Consider the following 22804-nt stretch of genomic DNA (forward strand, 5'->3'; position numbering starts at 1 on the left):
ACAAAGCATGTTCATGAAACCAGTAAACAAAAGTGTTGCTGCCACTCTTGCTTCTTATCATGTTTTGAATGTATTGGTGAAAAGGAAGAAACCGTTCGAAGATGGTGAATTCATAAAAGAAGCATTTCAAGAAGCTGCTGACGAGTTGTTTCATAATTTCAAGAACAAGTCTGAAATAGTTGCTGCTGTTGAATCCCTTCAACTTTCATAAAGAACAGTCAATGTGTGTAGTGATGTTTCCTCTCGACTGAAAACAGATTTGGATGAGTGCTGTTAGTTTTCAATGCAGTTAGATGAGTCCATTGATGCAACTGGTAGGGGAGAGTGGGACACTCTGAACCACAGCGCACAATGAATCGGGTAGCATAATTTCAGTATAAGATGGTAAATTATTTTTTCCTCTGTGCATATGTTGTCAGTACTGTCATATGTTTTCTGCAGGATCTAATTTCTGCCATTAGTGTTATACTGGTGATATGTTAGTTTTGCGACAGTGAAGTAATTTCTGGAGATGTAGATAGATTGAATTTTGTTCAGTCCTTTGTCACCAAATTTGAGAGAAAGTAGGTCATTGTAACAATATCAATACTGTATTTTAATTATATAAATCTTCAAATATTAACAATGTTCATACATAACCTCACATGAGCTTTGTCTGAAATATGTACAGTTGGGACAGACTGAACCAAGCTCTCCCGGGGCACAATGAGCCACGGTTTGTTGTGCCCCAGGGTGGCCCATTGTGCCCCAGGAATATTTTAATTGTCCAATACAAGCACTCTTTACTTTGTTTCCTTAGCACGGTAAATACATATGTGTAGGTATTTAAGGCTTTGAAATTACAGACGTTCAGCAGTCCTGTTTTATGAAGATGGTTCATTTGTACCGCTGGAAGATGGACAGAGGTAAATCTGACCATGATGTTATGCAAGAAGCTGTACAAGATGTTCTTAATAAGGGTATGTCAGTTCGCCAAGCAGCTAAATTTCATTCAATACCTTACCCTACTCTTCAACAATATGTTCAAAATATTAAATGTGGTTCCAGTGAAAGCTTGACACCAAACTATGAAAATCGAAAGGTATTTTCTGTGGAGCAGGAGAAAGAATTAGTGGAGTATTTGTTGCATTCTTCTAAGATATGCTTTGGTGTTGACACTAAAACATGCAGGCGCTTAGCAAGTGAGCTGGCTGTGAAAAATTGTCTGAAATATCCTGAGAACTGGACGGAGGGAATGGCTGGTGTAGACTGGTTCTATGGGTTCATGAAATGAAATCCCAGTTTAAGTATCTGAACCCCAGAGGGCTGCAGCTTATCCAGAGCAACATCCTTTAATCGGTATACTGTTTCGAATTTCTTCAAAAACATGAAAGACCTTTACCAGAGATATCCTACTTTCGCTGGTGATACAAGGGTTTTCAATCTGGATGAAGCAAGTACCTCAACTGTACCAGATAGGCTTCCAAAGGTAGTGGCACAAAAGGGAAGTAAACAACTTTTCTCAAGCTACTAGTGGAGAATGTGGTGTCTTAGTGACCACCTGTTGCATAATCAGTGCAGGTGGTACTTTCCCCTGCCCCCAGCAATGATATTTCCTCGAGTACATTTTAAACAACATATGATAAGTAATGCAACAACAGGCACCCTGGGGTTAGCAATAAAGAGTGGCTGGCTGAATAGCGAACTTTTTGTGGATGTTATGAAACATTTCATCCACAAATTCAGTAGTAGCAAAGACAATCCTGCGCTTTTAATTTTAGACATTCATGAAACCCATCTGTCAATTGAGGTAATAGATGTAGCAAAAGCTAATGGGGTGGTTATGCTAACTGCGCCCCCACATACCTCAAACAAACTGCAGCCTCTAGATGTAGGAGTGTTCTCTTCATTCAAGGGAACTTATTACTCAGCATTAAATTCAAAACTCCTACACAAAAAAGGCACTCCTCTCACTACTTATGATGTAGCTGTATGTGTCAAAATTGCTCATGACAGATCAATGACACCCAGTAACATATGTCCGAAATGTGGAATATTTCTATTTGATGAAGATATCTTCACTGACGAAGACTTTATGGTCAGTGAAGTAACAGACAGGGTCATAGAGGCAAACAGATCAACTTCAGATGTTAATTCTCTCCATCATATCAATAATGCACGATCTGCAGGACAAGCCTCAGTCATTGTCAGCCAGCCACAAGATGTGCAGCAAGCAGGACCATCTGCAGTACTTAACACCCAAACAGCTTTTCCTAATGGAGTTTCTCCTGAAATAATTCGAGGATATCCAAAAGCAGAGAACAGAAAGAAGAGCAGTAAACATAAGAGGATGAAGTTTAATTGCAACTGATACACCAGAGAAAGATTTGTTGCAAGCCACAAAACATCCGAATAAAAAGGTCAACCGGAAGCTTTATGAGCAGGAATCAGATGGCGACATTAGTGAGGCGCATTATGAAGAGGGCTATGCCAATGTGGATGTGTCTGGTGAATCTGAGTACAACTTTGAAGAGTTGGACAAATGACCAGAAACAGATGATTTCGTTTTGACCAAATTTGAACTGAAAAACAAAACACCAGTTTACTATGTGGGGAAGATTTTGAAACCGAAGGATGACGCAGGATACTATCAGGTATCATTTCCTCAGGTAAAGGATGAAGCTTTTGTTCCAGCTAGCAACATACTTTACATGCTCCCATGACCTGCTACTGATGGAGTGACAAAGAGACAAAAATCATATTTCAAATTTGGAATCTGGTTTGAGTCCATGGATGTTTGGTAATTCCAAAACAAGTTACATAACTGTGTACCTACAGATTTAATTATATGATTCACACACGGAATATATGTAAACATTATGTTTAAAGTACATTTACACTTACTTTGTATGCTAAATAGGTTCTTTCAATGAACATGTTTAAAGTGGTTCATTGTACACCACATGTGGGGCACAATGAACCATTTACCCAATTTTCTTCAAAGGTGTGCAGCTAAAAAACAATTAATGACAATGTAGTCATATAAGGCCATTTGATACATGAATGATTAAACTGTAACATCTGTAAATCACAACTCTGTAATAAAATTATTGCATGAGTAACACGAAGAAATATTTTTTATGGTTCAATGTGCCCCACTCTCCCCTACTGCTCAGTTGCCAGTTTTTGTAAGAATGGTTTTTATTAACTTTACTGTCAAGGAAGAACTTTGAAAGTAATTTCTTTGAAAGGCCATAGAAGAGGAGAAGATATATTTTTTGCCATGAAGCAACTCATTCTATCGGAGAAAATACCTAGCCACAAGCTTGTAAGCATTACCACAGATGGAGCTCCAGCCTTGAGAGGTTCTGGAAGTGTATTTATTGCTCTGTGCCAAAGACATGAAAGTTTTCCACTGTTTTAAACATATCACTGTATTTTACACCAGAAGTCTCTGTGTGGAAAGTTTTTAAATTTGAATGAAACTATGAATACTGTTGTAAAATAGTCAACAAAATTAGGTCTCACTCTCTTCAAAGAAGACTTTTCAAAGATTTGCCAAATGAACTAGAACTATGGTATGGAGATTTACTGCTCTGCTCCACATTGAAGTGTGTTGGCTCAGCAAGGAGAAAAGTGCTGCAATTTTTCCACAAGTTTTTACCAGCTACCAAACTATTTTTGCAAAAACAAGATGAGAATAGCTGGTCAGTATTGAAGATCCTCTCTGGCTTATGAATTTTGCTTTCTTAATTGACCTAACATAAAGCTTAATGAGCTGAATTTGAAATTTCAAGGCAATGACAAAGATATTGCTGGTATGATATCTGATGCAAATTCTTTTACTGAAAAATTGTTTTTGTGGGAGTGCTGCCTTAAGAGGAGTGAATTAAGACATTTTCCAACTCTGAAGACACAAATAGAAGAAAGTAAGATATCTTAACAATAGTGAATGTCATGCAATAATGATCTCCAATTTTAGGGATGATTTCAGTGATCAGTTTTCAGACTTCTAAAAGATTTCAGTGGTAACCCAGATTGTATCTTTCCGTTGGGCTAACATTGAACTATTGAATATATCTTCTTCCATTGGAAAAGTTTTTGACAAAGATAGGGCAGCTCTTGAACTTGAAATAAGATCATTAAAAAATGACTTGTTTCTCAAAAGTGTTGCAGAACCCAAAACCTGTTGGCTTCTAATTCCTCAGGAGAAATATGCTATCTTAGTTAATGTTGCTCTTAGAATAAAGGCCTGTGTAAATCACTGTTTTCAAATATGAACTTTACTAAAAATAAACACAGAACAAGCTTGACTGATGAACATCTACACTCGTGTATTCAACTAAGTGTAACAAGTTATACACCAAATATGAAGGACATTGTTGACAAAACAGCTACTCAGATTTCACATTAAATGTAAAATAATTCTTGTGTTATTAATGAAAGAATATACTTGAGAATATTATGAAATAAAATTATTATGTTTCACATATATAGTGAAGATTTAAAACTTTTATTTTAAATAGTTGTTTTACAGTACCAGTTGCAGGTTCGAATCCTGCCTCAGGCATGGATGTGTGTGATGTCCTTAGGTTAGTTACATTTAAGTGGTACTAGGTTCTCGGGGACTGATGACCTCCGATGTTAAGTCCCATAGTGCTCAGAGCCATTTACAGTACCAGTATCCAAAAATTAAAAATGTAGCAATTGAATTTTTAAAAATAGATCACTTTGATATGTTTGTACTGAATAGTAGATCGTGAAGGCTTTGTGGTTGCCTACCCCTGTCCTAGGCAATGTTGTGCAGAAATGTTGCCATGTAACTACATCCAAGGTAGATACCAATAGTGTTGCCACATACTCATAAAACAATGAATGACATCAGCATACATGTGTTTTTTCCAGTATAACAATAACTGAAGAAATTTCATCACACATTGTGACTCTGTTGCAAGTAATACCTTGTGTCATGACAGACTTGAAACAACTGCATTATTTAATGTCTTATAAAATAAAAATTTCAAATATCTTTAATCTGTACAAAAAATCATGGCAGATATGGTTTGAAACAAAATAAGTGAGTTGTTTTGAATGTTTTGGTGCCAAGAATGTGAATAATATGTAATGTGCAGTAAAGACAATTAAAAACTGAGGCCTGATACTGACAACTGAAGACTTGTACACAAGACAACATGCCCACATGTTACCGGGTACATTCTCTAAACAATTTGGAACTGCTGGTGTGAAAATTTTTTAACACTACCTTCACATCATTGGTCTTTCTCTCAATGATTTTTTAAATGTTCATCATCATCATCTAACAGCTCCATTTTCCCAGGTGTTGCACACAAGTCTCCTCCATACTTCCCTATCAAGAAACATCTTATTATTCTTGCCATCATCCAGTGTTTCTGCTCTCACTGCAATGTTCACATTTATAATTACCATCCAGCATTGTCTTGGTCTGACTCCCTTCAGTTTATCTCCAGATTAACTGAAGCTGCCCACATTGGTTCCATCGTTAATGTGTGCCCAAACCACTTGAGTCTAGATCTTCCAACTTGCTCTAGTAATGCTGTTTAGTGCTGTTTAGTTCCCAGCCATGTCTTTACCCTTTCATTTCACCTTTTGTCCACTTTCATTTTCTGTATTTCAACCTCAAGAACTACGAGATGACATCTTTAGTCAAGATGAGTCACTCTTTATGAGAATGCATGTTTCTGTAGCATATTTTAGGACTATCCAGAAGTAGCTGTTGTATATTAGAGATTTTGATTTTATTGGTACCCCAAATAAGTTGTTTAACATGTTAGATAAAAGCATGAGCTCTTCTGAATCCATGTGTAGCCTCTTTCATGATTAAATTGTTTGAAGAAATTACACTTTCAAGATAGGAACAGCTTTTTGGTTTATACTTTCCAGGGGATAATTATTTAGCTTCATGTTTGAAGATCAGCTTTCCCTATTCACTTTCATTACCACTGTTTTGGCTTCACTTGTTTTATGACAGCATTTTCGGACTTCATCCATCCATTTGTCCAGTCTCAACTGGGTGGTTTTTGCATAAAAGGCATCAAGCTTCAGTTTTTCAAATTGAGAAAAAGCTCTCTAAAGTTATCTAGTTTAAAAATTTAAAAACTTCTGTTTTTGGCAAAGGGCATTAAGATAACTGAGATGCACATTAGACTGTTTTACTAGTACATATTCCATTGAATTGAAATATTAACCTCTCTTCATACACTCATCATTGAAATTGGCTGTTGGTTCTCTTTAAATGAGTTCAAATTGATTCTATTTATATGGACCCAGGGATGGTTTGACAATAGATCACTGGGTATTAACATATGATACACATTAGCATTCCACTCATTCATCATCTTCTGTTGTGAAATCTGCAACTGTTCCATTCTCATCTTCCAAGTCAATACTGGAATTTAGTTTCTTATAGAAAGGCCAGATATCTTTTTGTATGAGGTGACAGATTCAAGATTCTTAAGTTTCTCTTTGCTTATTAACTTTTTTCTGGCCATGGGGAAATCAACTCAGCTATACAAAATCTGTCTGAACTTCTCCCTCACTCTTTGCTATTAATATCTACTTGAATGAAATTTTCTTGCAAATGACTAGTTTTCATTTGTAGAACAACTTGTTTGGTCTTCTAAAATTTGACTAAAGTTTATGGCATGAAATGTGAACTGGCTGATTTTGTTTCCCTTTGAAGTCATCCTTCTGCATTCATGTCACAACAAATTACCTCCTTTTTCAACTTCCTTGCATCATGTTACTGTAGTCCTCCAAAGTGTATAGTCATTGTGGGTCTTTGAGGGTAGAATCTACATCTCTAATCATTTAGAAGATAAATGTGTCTTGAAATAAGCTACTTTAATATCAGAGAATTCAGCATATGTAGATCATCAAACAGTGTATTCATCATAAGTACATTTTTTTATGTTTCAGTTATGCCATCCACAAGTCAGAGCATACACTTAGATCTGTCACATTCCTTCCAACACGAGAAAGAATGTGTTCTCACAAGCAGCAACCCACTTCCTGCGCACCTCACCCTGCAGTACCTTCCATCCAAACATAAACCTTTGTTTTCTTTTCAAGTGTGGATTACTGTATTGTATATCCATATTTGCCTTTTGTAAAAAATAAAATTTGTTGGGATTCTTGGTAGGGGCAATTTTTTCTGTATGTCATAACATAAAGTTTCCATGTGTTCACTTTCTTTTGCAGTTTGAAGGTCATTATTCATTGCTTCTCTTGTATCTTTAGCTTATAAGAAGTGCGAATTGAAATTAATCTCAGTTCCTTTCCCATCAGTAATATTATTTTGGATCTGCATCTTTGCATGAAAACTGTCACATTCATTGCAGCTATCTTTCTTCGGCTTCTTTCTTTTTACATTAAAATTTGTGAGAAGTATCTTCCTACAGCAAGTGCAACTTCCTGTGTCATTCTGTGCATTCTCTTCCTTGTATAAGTCATGTTCTGTGGACATATATTCTGTATTGACACTTTCCCTGTGACAGTAGTGGGATTTAAATCATGAAGACTTATTAAGCTGATTCTTCACACTCTGAATTTCTTCTGGAGAAACATGATGTACACATTTCCTGTGAGTTCCCCTCTTGTCAATTACACAGTCAGATCACATTTTACTAAGAGCTGTGTGCACTCATTTTGTTGATATTCCCAAAGTTTCTAAAAACATTTACCTACAAATATGCACTCCAGAGTGTTTGTAATAATTTATGTAATGCCCTTTGTTAGAAGATAATTTCTTTCTTCTAGTATTCACCTCTTTAATAAGTGCAGCAGTGAAAACAGTCTGGCAATCATAAGCTCCTAAGTCCCAAAACTTTTTAAATATTTTTTTTATGGATTCACTAGGAACATTATCTTTGCATCTTTTTGGAACAGTTGCAGGTAAAATCATTGTAGATCTTTGGAATACAGTACACATCTGTCACTGAAAAATGCTGTTTGTTGCTGTTCTTGAGTTTCTTCCTAGATTGAAATGTTTGACCTACATGTTTCCATTTTCTTCCGTTGTTACGTCTACCTGCTCCTTTATTTGGATTTATTTCTTCACTATTAATAAATATATCCCTTTGCATATTGCCTTTGTCCTCTTCTACATTTTCCTTCTCATTCCATTCCTCATCACTCAAATCTGAGTGATCTAGAGTGTAATCTCGATCTTGTACATCATCAGATTGTTCAAAATTGTATCCACGTTCATTTCAGTAATATGTGGCCACATCAGTAGGCACTTTATTCTAAGAATAAAGCAAGTAGGAGTTATTACATAATGTGATACATTCGTCTTTGCCACCTTTTGTGCTGAGTAATCTGTTCACTTTACATTGCAAACCTGAACAATGTCTAATTATGAGGACTGTGATTTTTTATTATTAATAATATGGACAAAATGTGCTAAAAACTTTATTTCAAGTATGGAAAACACAAGCCACAGATAAAATATTGGAAAATTGTATCTGTTTGTGGAACTGTTGTGTAGCCACAAAATCACATATTCATGCAATAACCTCAAAAACAGTGAAACAATTGATGTTATTCATATAAAATATGAAAACTGGAACATGATAAAAAGTCCAATGATCTTTCATTGAACAGGTAATCATCATAAAATCACAGCCCTGCTAATCACAGTGAGTAAAACACACTTGCTCTAGGCTCATGAGTAACAAATGAGCACTGATTATATTGTGGCCTACTTGTACTTGTACTGCCATTAATTCTGCTGTTGGTGGTAGTGGAATTTGTGTAATCTGTACAAAAACAATAATTATTGCTTTTAATTATTATTAAATGCAATGCATTAATGAAAGGTAATTATTGCAGTAGCCTAAATAAATAAAATTGTACAATACAATATGCCAGACTAACCTCTAAATCATATCTCTTCCTTTTCTCTAATATCCTTCTCCCTCTCTGAGGACTATTTTCTTCTTCATTTCCTTCTTGATCAGTCCACATGGCAATTTTACCACGTATCTAGTGCTGTGTGTGTGTGTGTGTGTGTGTGTGTGTGTGTGTGTGTGTGTGTGTGTGTGTGTGTGTGTTATATGGTAGTTAGTTCAAGTGTTCACACATGCCAGAATGGCCTAGACATCACCTGGTTCTATTTAAATAAAATATTGTGTGTGTTAAAAGAGTTCACATGTTCATGTATGGGTATAGCTATGAAATGTTAAACTGGGGCTTGGTTCCTTTTATGTCAAAGCCATCCAATTGTACTTCCAGCCCCGTTTCTCACCAGAGTGCATTAGTAACAGCAAAAGCCAAGGCATTAAGATGATTGACCAACTGAATGAATGAATGACTAAAATGTTAAAGATGTAGGAAAAAATACACTGCTACTTACTATAAAGATGACACAGTAAGTTGCAGGTAGGCACAATTAAAATACACTTACATATAAGCTTTCACAGCCTTAATCAGAACAAGAAAGAGAGAGAAAAAGACATACCAGATTAAAACTGTGTGCCAGACTGAGACTCAAACTTGGGACTTTTCCCTTTTGTGGGCAGATGCTCTACCAACTGAGCTACCGAAGAAAGACTCACGAACCGTCCTCACAGCTTTACTTCCACCAATACCTCATCTCCTACCTTCCAAATCTCACAGAAGTTCTCCTGAGAACCTTGCAAGAACTCCTGGAGGAAAGGATACTGTGGAAAAAAATGGCTTAGCCACAGCCTGGGCGATTATTTCCACAATTAATTTTTCCTCTGCAGCCGAGTGTGCATTGATACGAAACTTTATGGGCAGATTAAAACTGTGTGCTGGACCGAGATCAAACTCGGGACCTTTCGCAGGCAGGTGCTCTACCAACTAAGCTACCCAAGCACAACCCATGACCCATCCTCACAGCTTTACTTCCACAAGTACCTCACCCCCTACCTTCCAAGTTCCACACAAGTTCTCCTGTGGACCTTGCATGACTTCTACCTTTCAAGCTTCACAGAAGCTCTCCTGCAAACCTTGTAATACTTCTGTGAAGTTTGGAAGGTAGGAGACAAGGTACTGGTGGAAGCAAAACTGTGAGGACGGGTTGATAGTCATGTTTGGGTAGCTCAGTTGGTAGAGCACCTGCCTGTGAAAGGCAAATGTCCCGAGTTCGAGTCTTGGTCTGGCACATAATTTTAATCCACCAGGAAAGTTTCATATCAGCGCACACTCCGCTACAGAGTGAAAATTCATTCTATTGTAAGTAGCAATATACCTTTCCTACATTTTTGATATCCCAACCTGGTGTGCCCATTGTTTTAAGTGTTAAAAATTTCTTTTTGTGAAGGTCCAGTTGCTTATTACTTCTTGAGTAATGGATCTCAGATTATATTTCCATATTATCTCTATCCTGGAACCTTGTTCATATCCCTTGTACACAGATGAAATCAAATTATATATTTTGTTAAAATACCAATTATTACCAGAATGTACTTTGTAATAGGTATTAACTTTTATTAATAATATTCAGGTAGCTTACACGAGCTCTTTTCATTAAAAATGTTGCACACCAGTACATTCCAGTTCGAATCCATCATATATGTATTATACTCCATTATCAAAAAATGGAAAATCCAGGATGGATGTGTCTATTGTTGACAAAGGCCATTGGCCAGAAGCTTTAAGCGTGAAAATCTTTTTGCTGTGCCTATCTGCGACTTAGCATCTCTGCTATATGGTGAGTAGCAACTTTCCTTCTCATAATATTGTTATACTCCATCATTATTTTTATTATTATGTCACAGTTCTTTTTGGTCTTTGCCAGCAACCATCTGGCATTTGGCAGCAGCTTGCGCCCAATATTTAAACTCAGTAGGTGAGCAAGACAGGAGCCATGCCACCACCTAATAACTCAGTGGAATATCTTAAACTCACAGTGCTTTGGAATTAATAATAAAATACCATGGTTCTGGAGATGAAAGTGTTTCATCTTGATTTTCATATCTATGGAACAGGAAGGATGCCAAATTTTTGCAAAGTGTTTCATCTTGATTTTCATATCTATGGAACAGGAAGGATGCCAAATTGTTGCACCCTTAGAACATGAATTGACATCCCTTAATGTCCACCCACAGTTTTAAATAGTAAAGTTAGTCAACTTATAAAATCGTTTACTTTGTACATTGTTCAGAAAATCAGATTAATAGACATTTTGTACAGGACTACACCCCAAGAGCAGTCAAATATTCAATCTAGATAAACATACGCTTCCAACTTTACCACTTCTTACTGCCTACTAGGACCAAATACATACAATTTCAGAATTAATTGTTATTAACCTAAGAATACATTTACAGAACTCTCTGGCATCTAAATTATGATTTGCTTACTATAAGACTCACTTCTCCACTTCTTGGCCATTGAAACAGTCTCTCCATAGTTTCACAGTGATCCTCCCACGTAGAGTTAAGAATGACAATATCTTCAACCTATGTCAACATCATATCACACACTTCATTACCAATTATTTGGTTTAAAGCTGTAATAAAAACTGAAACTGAGACATTTAAGGCCAAAATGTAGCATCTTAAATTGATAAGCCATTCCTACAAAAAGTAAAATTGCAAAACTTACAATTTCTCTGCTAAAATCAGTGACAACATGAGGAGTAATCATAGAGTGTTTATAGTGTTCAGTACAAGCCTAGGTTGCTCATATTCCAATCCTTCTATTTTAAAACTAACTCACTATTTCTCTGTCATTACATTCCTAGTAATTACCATAACTCCAAATATTTTGACCTCAGGTGCTGGTAAAGCAGGGAAACTACTTCCACACAGTTCATCTTCAAAATAAGTCTTATTTTTAATAATTATATCACTGCTTGAGTCAAGAAGCACATTAATACTATCCTGTCATATTTTTCCAGTAAAAAGTGGTTTAAACAGTTATATGTTTTCCCTCAGTTGTTTTTCCAAAGCTCATCTCACAATTCTTGCCCAGCTTGGAACCTCACCAAGTGTACCTCTCATTGTTCATTCTGTTTAGTTTGATCGTTGCTACATTCTGTTGTTTAATAATTATTTTTGTGATTATTCTTATGATAACCTTGTGAATCCTGAATATGTTTCTTGTTAGTTGAATTTATATTCTGCCATGCATGGGAACATTCTCCCAGATTTCCTTTCTCTATTGCCCATGTTTCATTTCCATTTGGTAACTCTCTATTGGTTAGTTTCCACCATTTTCCTTCTCCCCATCATAATCTTTGGGATAGCTGAAGTGTTTTTTATTCTCATTTTCCAGTGTTTCTAGCACATCTAACTGTCCTAAGTGGTGTAATGATACTAATATTGTAGTGCTTTCTTTTCCTGATATCTTCTACTGTACACAAAAAGGTTATCTACTGATAACCACAGCCAATAAAAAGTCTTTCCCTATTGACCCATATAAATAATTTGATTTATTTAACTGCAGATCTAAAGCTGCTGGAACCTCCCCACTTTAGTTGGTAAGATGTGGACAAAGCAACTGTAACCTTAGCTTACACTGAGCTCCTTCTGACCAATATTTATCTTTAAATTGTCTCTCAAATTTGCTACACATGAAAAATTCATCTTGCTGCAACATCCTCCACTGGAATGCTTCACCTTCTAAATGATTAATTAGAAAATGAATCCTCTGTGAATCATTTCATGTTTCAGCAATTACTCCCTTAAAGGATTTAAGAGAAACTATTGGGTGTTTCTCTCCATTTAGCTTAAATGTACGGAACCTGTATGTTACAGATCTGCCTGCCTCAAACTTTAATGCCTCCCATATACTCTATTTGTGTTTGGGAATATATTCATCACCACACTCCTTCCTATATTTTCCATCAACAACTCTGTAAAAGTTCTGTAAGACTCTCTTTCAATTTTGTCAGCTTCACAATACATTACTGATTGACCTAAATGTCCCACCCTCAGCTACCACATAACCCACACTGGATTATGTTTTATCAAAATCTTCAATCTTTTGGTCAACTTTGAGTTGTCATTGAATTATTTGCATAATTTGGTCCTTAATATCAGTCTTGCTATTATGCTCATTTAAATCTAATTCTAGTTCCTCATGCTGAATTTCTTCTTTTGAATTAATAGCCTTGGCTTGTAAATCTTGCATTTGCTCGGCTCTGTTAGAAGTTATATCTTCAGCAGTTTCTAATCATTCATCAAAGCCATTGTCCTTTTTAATTAATCATCTACTTGTGTCTCTCACTCATCCATTCAACCTTCCTTCTGACCGATAGTGTCATCTAGACATTGCTTGAGACTGCCAAACATAGTGTTTAATTGAATCTGAATACTTTCCAATGTATTAAATTAATTCTGATTTTGTCTTTGGTGGTGCTCATTCACATCCAATATTAGCATCCATGCATCATCTTCATTAGTAACTAAAAAGGTAGAAGATAAAGTCTATGGTTGGCCATGACACGAGGAGGGGTAGAGTGATGAGCTCATAGCCCCTATTAGAAAGGTCCCCATTATTCAATTTTATATCAGACTGAGGGGACCTGGGACTGTTCTGGAGGGATTGGAATGAGGAAAAATCCCCACTCTTACCTGGGATTGAACCCAGAACCTTCAGAACTGGAGTCTAGCACTCTTCCTGCTATACCACAACAGATACTTCATCAATAACTTCTGTTACTAGAATTTGTTAGTTTTACATTCTCAAAAAATTAATCAATCTTACAGAAAAATGAATTTTTTGAACTATATGTGGGGTCACACAGAGCCTGGCATTTTGGAGAGGACAGATTAGGGTCATGTTGTAGGTACCTGAGGAGGGGTTGTGAAGCAATGGTGGATGTGAGGAATTCTTGGAAGGGATGATTTTCAGGCAATGGTGACAGATCAAGTGGGGATCATGGTTGGAACTCTTCAAAGCAGGGCTCAATGACAGGTTTGCTGCTAGAAAGATTTTGAGATTGGGTTGCAAAGTAATATTATCAGTTGTCATTATGTGTGAAGGAAAGTAGGTCCTTCAGGAATGCAGCATGATTAAATGCACGTTTAGGGCTGAAAGTGAGACTCTTGGATAATATAGATAATTCAGGAGGGGAGAATGCTTTAGACGAGAGGTTGAGAACACTGTACTGTTGTGACTTGTTCTTACAATTGCTTGGCCAATAAAATATTGCAGCCGAAGGCAGAAGGGTTGAAGGGGAAGGAAGCAGAGTGAAGGAAAAGCATTGGAGAGATTTAGGAAAAGGGTTGGAGTTTGGAAAAGTCACTCAGAACCCCACGTCAGGGGAGAGTTACCGAACGGGATTTTATTTATTTATTTAGTGTATGATACATAACAATCATAATAACACATAAAATACAGAACCACAGACACATTAAAATAGTTTAGATCTTTATATCTAAGCCATTGATCCAATCCACCACTTCGGAAGTAACCATGTTCGAATCCACCACATTTCCAAGGAGGGCATGGAGGGGCAATCCACTGCTATATGCTTCATTATTTGTGGAACATCAGCACAGTCACCAGACGGGATGAGAAGGAAAGACTGATTGTTGGAGACTACACCATATGAGATTTGAAAACCTGATAGTTTAAAGGTGGAAGACAGGGTAATATGCAAAACAGAGATTACTACTATCACATTGTGCATAGGAGTGAAAAGCTAGTTGCATTGTATGTAACAGAGATGGGAGGGAGATGCCGGAAAATGGGTGGAGCATAAAATGAAAAATTTAGAAAACTAAAATGGAATGAATAAAGGAGTAGTTACTGTGAAGAAATGCTGAGACAGAAGAAATTAAATTAAGTCCAGGTGGGTGGCAAGAACCAAGGACATGTAGAACTAGTTCCTACCTGCAGCTCTAGTTCGCACCTACACAGTTTTCACAGTTGCAATCCTTTCTACGTCAAACATTCCCTCCCATACAGCTGTGGTATTTGAGGCAAATGTATTTGTTCAGATGCAGAATCTTTACAGCAATACACCAACATTCTCACCTCAGCCTTCACTGGATGTGATTATCTCATCAGTTTGGTTCAAAAGCAGATTTCCCAGACTTTCACATCCAATCCTAATACTGCTGATCCCTCAAATAAACAATTTCAGAGTACACGTTTACCACGCAGTATTATCTTAGTCTTGAATGTATTTATTAACCAGCTACTTTTATAAGGCCATGACTTCCCAAAACCTTGCCCTGAAATGAGATCCATTCTGTCTGAGGGATTTGTATAGCACTTCTAGAATAGCTTTTCACCACCCTCCTAATCTCCGCAATATCCTTGTCAGACTCTATGCTCCCTCTGCACCTATCTCCCTACACTATGGATCCTACCCCCGTGAACATTCCCCTGGAAGACCTGCCCTGTGCATCCTCCTACCACCACCTAAACCAACTCTGTGACTGGCAAAACATATACTATCAAAGGGAGAGTCACCTGTGAAATGACACGTCATATCATATAACAGCTGTTATGTAAGCATTGTTCGGCCGTTCAAATCGGCATGACTACCACCAAGTTATCAGTTAGGATGAATGGATGTAGACAGAGTGTGTATACCAGGAACACACAGTATCCTGTTGCAGACCATGCTCTACAACATGACAGTCATGACCTCGGTGCCTGTTTCACCAAATGTGCCATCTAGTTTCTTCCCCTGATACCAGTTTCTCAGAACTCCGCAGGTGGGAACTAGTACTACGACATGTCCTTGGTTCTCACCACCCATCTGGCCTTAATTTATGTTAATTCCTTCCATCTCAGCATTTCTTCATAGTACCTACTCCTTTCTTCATTCAGTTTTAGTTTTTTACATCTTTCATTTTCTGTCCTGTCTATATTCCTCCGTACCCCTCCCACCTCTGTTACATACAGTGCACTTAGCTTTTCGCTCTTATTGACTCATACATGATGTTTTACCAGTAATCTCTGTCTTGCATTTTACCCTGTCTTCCACCTTTAAACTCTCAGGTTTTCAAATCTCGTCTGGTGCAGTCTACAACAATCAAGTCTTCCCTTCTCATCCTGTCCTGTAAGTCCCCATTGACCCGGGGTTCTGAATGACTTTTCTGAATTCTAACCCATTTCATACACCTCTCCAGTCCTTTTCCTTCACTCCTCTTCCTTCCCATTCAACCCTTCTGCCAGAAAAAGGAGCCACTGGCTCCAAAAGATCACATAAGTATTTTTTTTTTTAATGTATGTGTTCTCCTGCCACTTGGTGAGTAGATTTTCCTTTTCTCTCTCTCTTTCTTTTTTTTTATCCAATTACATTGTGTACTTTGTTTTGTGTAATGAAACAAGCAACTCTTGTCTCTTGTACACTGTCAATCCTACAAATGAAATAGCAGCAGAAGGATGGTAATTCTAGATCAGGTACTCACAGCTGTAATTGTAGCAACTGCACCAATCTCTGTTGGTGCTCCTGATGACAGTTCATGGCAGCAGGATCCCAAACTCTGCTGACTCTGTTTGTAGCAGTCAATGCAACATGTAGAAGTTGGAGGTAAAGTTGTACTACCAGCACAACCAAGCATTAATATTAAATAGTAGAAGATTGGCTTTTCTCATTTTTTTTCTTTGAGTATAAGTACTTGCTCAGAAGTACCACTATTTTTCTCTCTTCTTTTTTCTGTCTTCCATTTTATTTCTTCTTTTGGAGCACTGCATGCATTTCAAGTCATATGTTGCACCCCAAAGAATAATATTATCTTTTTTTTATTCTCTATTTCATTCAGTACTTTGTTAAAATTAGCTTATTAAAGCTTTCTCCTCACTTTCTTTTTCAAAACATTAAGCATGAAAGTAATAGTAGCCAAATATAGTCAGAAACTCTTGTTGATACATGTTTATATCCATTGGTAACCACAGTTTCATTTCTGTGACTTTATTCCAAGGAACTGAAAATGTTTCTTTCTTCTAAAAATAATTAATTGCAGTCTTAAATAGTAATTATTCACTTCCATGACATAACACTATAACCAATAAATTTCTTTATATTTGATTTTCCTGACTTTCGGTGCAGAGTACTGTAACAGAAACCTCTTGCTAGTGGTCACTTGTTTATTACTACATGAGTTGTATTTCTCAGACTACAGTTCCATGTTAATCTCCAACCTGGAGTCTCACTCTTATCCTTTACATGCAGTTGTAGTCAAATTTAACACTTCTGCTAAAGTACCAACAATTGTTAAGACATACTTCACAATGTGTATTTGTTTTTATTAACAATATTCATGTAGCATGTATCAGGTATGCTCACTAAATCACATCACTTATTAGTACATTCAAATCCCAAACCATCATATATCCCTTATTATTATGTCATAGTCCTTTTTGTTCCATGCTTTTAAAAACAATATTACAAAGCATCTGTCCAACCACCCAGCAATGCCCAACATTTGCAGCCCACATCAAATGTTTAAACTCTGCATTTCCACAGGATATGTGCCACTGTCCTGTGACTTACATGAACCTCTGAATATACCAGAATTAGTATTAGAATATTGTGGTTCTGGAGATCAGCACGTGTTGACTTACTTTTCATCTTTCTTAAATAGGAAGTATGCTAACTATAGCCTCACGTTTTGAACTGGCTGTATTTCCTGATAGTGGAATTGTACACAGAGGAGTCAACATGTCTGCTTCTGGTGCTTTAATGCATCAGGGTAGTATTTCCACTAGTTGCTATGCCACTGTCAAATACTGTTAAACTGTGTAGCTATGCGTGCCCTTGACTACCAAATATGTAGGTGTAAATAAGCTTTTGCTTCAACTTTTGCAGTGCTTAATTTTGTTGTAGTAAGGTTAGTTAAAACATACTGAAGTTTGAAAAAAAATTGTGATGATAGCCTAATTCACAGCAAGATGAAGAGTATGTTGAACAGTTATATTCTACTGAAGATTCATTAAAAAAGTGCAGTATTGCACCAGCGCTGTGAAACATTTGCACATGTTGAGGTTCAGGTATGACAGGTTTCTGAAAGTAGAGATTAATCTCTAATGTAAATGATTGTAACAACGGAAAGTTTCCCAAAATTTACAAAGTTTTAATGATCCTGTATGTTCATCATTTTAGACAATGAAAACACTCTTGTGCATGCTACAACAAAAATTTTTATTTTTACATAATTTGCTTTCACAAAATGTCGAAAGTGAACTTAACAAGGCTAAGCGTAGTGTCCAGTCCCAAAGAGTAAACATAGTGTCAACAGTGTCTGTTTCACACACATTGAAATACACTGTGTGCAATCTATTTTTTGTGCGGTGATTCCCACACAGCCCCCCGTAGCAGAGTGGAGCTGCTGGAATGTACGGGTATCTGTATTGCACGCATCAACTGGCACTGATGCGAACTACTGGCTTTCCTGGCATTTCTTCTAGGTCTGTTGGAAATGTTGTGTGTTTCATTTGCTCCAATTACGCTCCTTCTTCTGTCTTTTCTGAAAATAATCTGTTGTCTGATGCCAATCTATATGCAGGCTTCACACTTTCTAGGGACAATGTCTATTGTTTCCCGTTACTTTGTATCATATGTTTGTCACAGCTTATGGCTCTGCATATAGTGGTCGTTGAGGGGGACCTAATACATCTGTCTTCAGCGTTACACGTGCACAGGTGCTGAGATCTTTGTACACAAAAAACTTCCATTCACCATGTCATGTTGCTGGTGATGGCTGGAGCCTGGAAATGTGGCTTTGTACTTGTTGCAGCTAGTATGGCAGATTACTTCCTGTTGATTCTAATGGTGCTGAAAAAAATTCCAACGGTAGACGTAGGGTCTCCCCATCTCTGCCATTGAAGCTCCTATATCTATACTTTTCAGTCCTCTTACTAACTTTAGTTGTGTTTGGATTAGTGAGCACAATAGAACAGTTATCAATATCCAGTATGATTTAATGCCTACAGGTATTTCATAATCAGAGTACCTTCACAGTTCATAGCACATGCCTATACCTTCACTGTGGGTGAGAAACTGAATGCTCCAGGAAGACAAACTAAAGTTCCAGTTAATATCAGATGCAAACCATTGCCGCTATCATTTAATCACTCCAAGATCCTCTTTTGTTTTACATTTTACTATTTATGAACGTTTGTATTTTATGAACTATAAGATGCATTTTTTTCTTCAAGAAATTCCCTCCAGTAATCAGGTCCATCTTATACTTGAAATTAACATAAAAATGTCCAATGTTTGATTTAAAATTCCTTCCAGTCTTTAAAATGGCCATATATTGTATGCCACAGGAAACCTATCTCTATCTGGCAAAACTGGATACAACTGGCAACAGCAGTGTGCTGATGCAACAAACAAGAGTTGCGGGGATTCACAAGCTTGCTAACAGTGCCTCCCTCCTGCATCTCTATCACAAACCTATCTATCTTGCATATGATGCATCATTGCAATCTACATTGCCAGTGAACTTGAACTGAAAGTGATGTGTGTTATCGGTAACAGTACACTTTTTTTGTTAGTAGCTAGTTTTGAAGTGGAAAAAAATAAAAGATATTCATATGATGTGGGCTATAAATTGAAAGTAATAGAATAGTGAACAATGAAGAGGAGGAAGAAGAAGAAGAAGAAGAAGAAAGTTCATATGGAAACTGTCAGGGATTTTAAAGGTCAGTTCGGTTTTATAAACTGAGATTTTTTTAAGTCTGTCTTCGCAATCTAATAACAAAAATTATAAAAATGGTATTTAAAAAAACTGCTTGAAAATTAAGGTGCATCTTATAGTCCATAGTGTCTTATAAACAGTAAAATATGGTACACATTTGGTGTGAAAATAATTATGACGACATAACTTTCTTCAGTTTATGTGTGTCTTTTGTTTTGAATCTCGTCATACACTAATGAGCTACTTTTGTGTGGAAATAATAATTAAGATTACATGACTTGCTTCAGTTTATTTGTTGCTATAAAATGACAGTTCTCATTTCCACTATCAGTTTTGAAATGATATTGAGTCACTTTTTTCAAGGGAGAGGAAATCAGGAACAATAAAAATCAAGATAGAGTACACTATATGATGAGACAAATTTTATTTGCACCTCTAAATGCTGAGCTGTGTCAAATACTCATTTCGTACCACCGTTTGAGATGTTATTATTAACAATTGGACATAACTTCAGTTACAGAATTAACATTGTAATTACAATAGCCTGTAAAATGTGCTGGCTGTGTTTTTCCTAAAATCATCATTGATCTCAATAAAATCTTTCATGAAGATCCACAAAGTCTTCCATAATGCATTTTCTGATGCCCACTACTAATATACAACTGCGCACAGCTTTTAAAAGCTATATATAATCAGATTGTCAGCATAGTTTATTAACGGTTGTTTTTTTTTCCAATTAAAAAGAAACAAGTATCTTGGTTACTTATAACAACCTACATAAGTATAATAGACATGAATCCTAAAAGTTTAACCTTCACTAAAGTCATGGGAGATGAGCAATAGCACAACATAAGACCTTTACTGACGAAGTTGGGATTTTATGTGCTTCAGTAAAAAATATAGGATTCCTGAAAAGTAGTGCTAAGGTGGATTCAATGAGCTTTTCAGTGGCAACAGAGAAAATGCTCTTCAACGTGACAGGGCTGATGAATGAAAGGTCTCCACACTGACCTATGGAGAAGCAGCTTCAAAGGTTGAAGATGACAACTTCAAAACAAAATCAGGCAGGCTGGGATGCATTGTCATGTAGCAGCTGTACCATGTAGCTCCTCTATCAAGGTATTAGAGCTCATTGTAGGATACCAAATGAATGTTTTAACAAGCTCTCCCGTTTTCTGTGGGACAGAACACAATTGACTAATGATCATAATGAATTTGGAATTTCTGTACTAGCTTGGAATGTTGTCAGTGTAATTAGAATGCCAATTATAAGCTACAAAAATATAATTTTAATGAATTTAAAAATGATATTAAAGAATGAAGAGAGAAACAAAACATAAAAAACAAACAATACATTTGGTGTGGGCAAACAGTAGTTGTCACAAGCAAGAGTAGCAAGTATAATGGATTCTGTTCTATCATATGTCAGCGAAAGATTGTTAACTGTAATATTCCGGGCTGAGTCTAATAGATTGAGTGACACACACACTTCCATTCATGGAAAATGTTACAATTTTTGTTTTAATTAGTTAGGCTGCTGCTTCAGTTACTAAAAAATAAACAAAAGTGTGCAGAAAGGAACAAAATAAATGAAAATTACTATTATGTTGATAGGAAATACAAATCAAGAGTAGAAATTAGTAAAATCACCAATTAAACTGGATTCTTCACTTCACATGAATTAAATTGGGTATCAACTAAGGCACTTATGCATTTTAACAAACTGATAGTAATTAATTCATTTTTCAAAGGGAATTTAGTGAAAATGATCTTTAATTTCTTAATGAAATACACCCACATTTCAGGAAGCAATGTATTGCCATGACCTGGTGAAATGTATACTGGATTGAATAGGTCAATTAGAACGATGAAGTCAACATGATGTAACTAGTAATTGTTACACCAGAATTGGCTAACAAACTATTTAAATGAAAAGCAACAGGTGACCAAACTCAAAAAGGAGTAGAATAATGCCCTTGAAGAAAACTATGGACAAGATAAATTATGTTAACAATTACAAATCATAAAGAAAAGTTTGCAAAAAATTTTAAATGATTTATTTTTTCATAATTTTCAGTATGTGTGCTTCCCAAGCAAGTGACTTTTGTATAACACCTCCATGTAAGTGTGTGATTCAGGAGTCTAATACCTCCCCAAATTTTTTGTTTTAAAAAAAGGACAAAATTACGCACTAATGAGGAACACAAAATTACATTACTATGGAATGTGATAAAAAGAAACAACGGTGAAACCAATCTTTTTAGATTAAAATAGTATCATACGTGCATTAAAATGTGCTACAAAAACATAGGTGCAATTAAACACTTAAGCACTGTCACAAAATTACACTTATAGCAGAAAATTAGACATGAACTGCTTTACAACGATGACATTCAAACATTTACTCAAGTTCTCAATCAAATATGTAACTTAATGGAATACAACTGAAAGCATACATGCCCTTGAATTTTCATTTAATGAAGTAGCAGCTTTCAAATTTAATGACAATAGTTTCCTAAAACTATACTGCTTTTGCATCTGTTAACTTTCAATTCCATGAGTACAAGCCAGGCTATTTATTTGCATGTAACAGGTGGTCAAAAATTCAAAGTAACATAAAGACAGCACGTCATAAGAACTTTTTTATTTCTGTACATTGTAAACTTTGAGTTTTTCTTAAGCTAAACAGTATTAAGATGTTATGTGTTACAGTCAATGTCTTGTGGAGTGGCAAGTATGTGTAAATGCGATCAGGAATAACATCTCCTCCTCTTAATAACAAGCCCTTATAATTTGCTGCGTGCAGAATGCATTTTTTTCACAAGCTGAACTGCATGCTTTGCTGTTCCAGGTGCTGATGTAACTCCATAACCACCATGACCGTAGTTATGAACAACCTAGAACACAAAAATTACTTATTTTAATTCTATACTATTTCTGTGATACTTTCATGAATTACAAACAAATCTGTTGCCAGTAATTGATCTTACATCTGTTATGAATGTATGTGCGTTCATTTCTCTCTCTCTCTCTCTCTCTCTCTCTCTCTCCGTAAAATTACAGAAAATGCTGTTACTCGTATATATGATGTGATATTCACAGAAAATTGTACTTTACAACCCCAATTATGCTCAACATCATCTTTCTTCAATCATATCAACTCTACAGCTTACGTGTACTAAAAATACATGAATACTGAAGGAGAAAGC

The 22804-nt window shown here is 36.2% G+C and overlaps 1 protein-coding gene across 7 annotated transcripts in view; it reads right to left on the minus strand.

The window, feature by feature from the left end:
* Positions 1-20002: 20002 nt before the first annotated feature.
* Positions 20003-22804, minus strand: part of LOC126251818 (D-aspartate oxidase) — a 253875-nt gene continuing 251073 nt past the window's right edge. For all 7 annotated transcript variants that reach the window (XM_049952470.1, XM_049952473.1, XM_049952472.1 and 4 more), the window contains one exon: positions 20003-22492. In XM_049952470.1, the coding sequence (XP_049808427.1) occupies positions 22382-22492 (111 nt within the window). In that variant the 3' untranslated portion in view covers positions 20003-22381. The remainder of the gene's footprint in view (positions 22493-22804) is intronic.

The sequence above is a fragment of the Schistocerca nitens genome, chromosome 4 (assembly GCF_023898315.1).
Source record: "Schistocerca nitens isolate TAMUIC-IGC-003100 chromosome 4, iqSchNite1.1, whole genome shotgun sequence".
NCBI lineage: Eukaryota > Metazoa > Arthropoda > Insecta > Orthoptera > Acrididae > Schistocerca > Schistocerca nitens.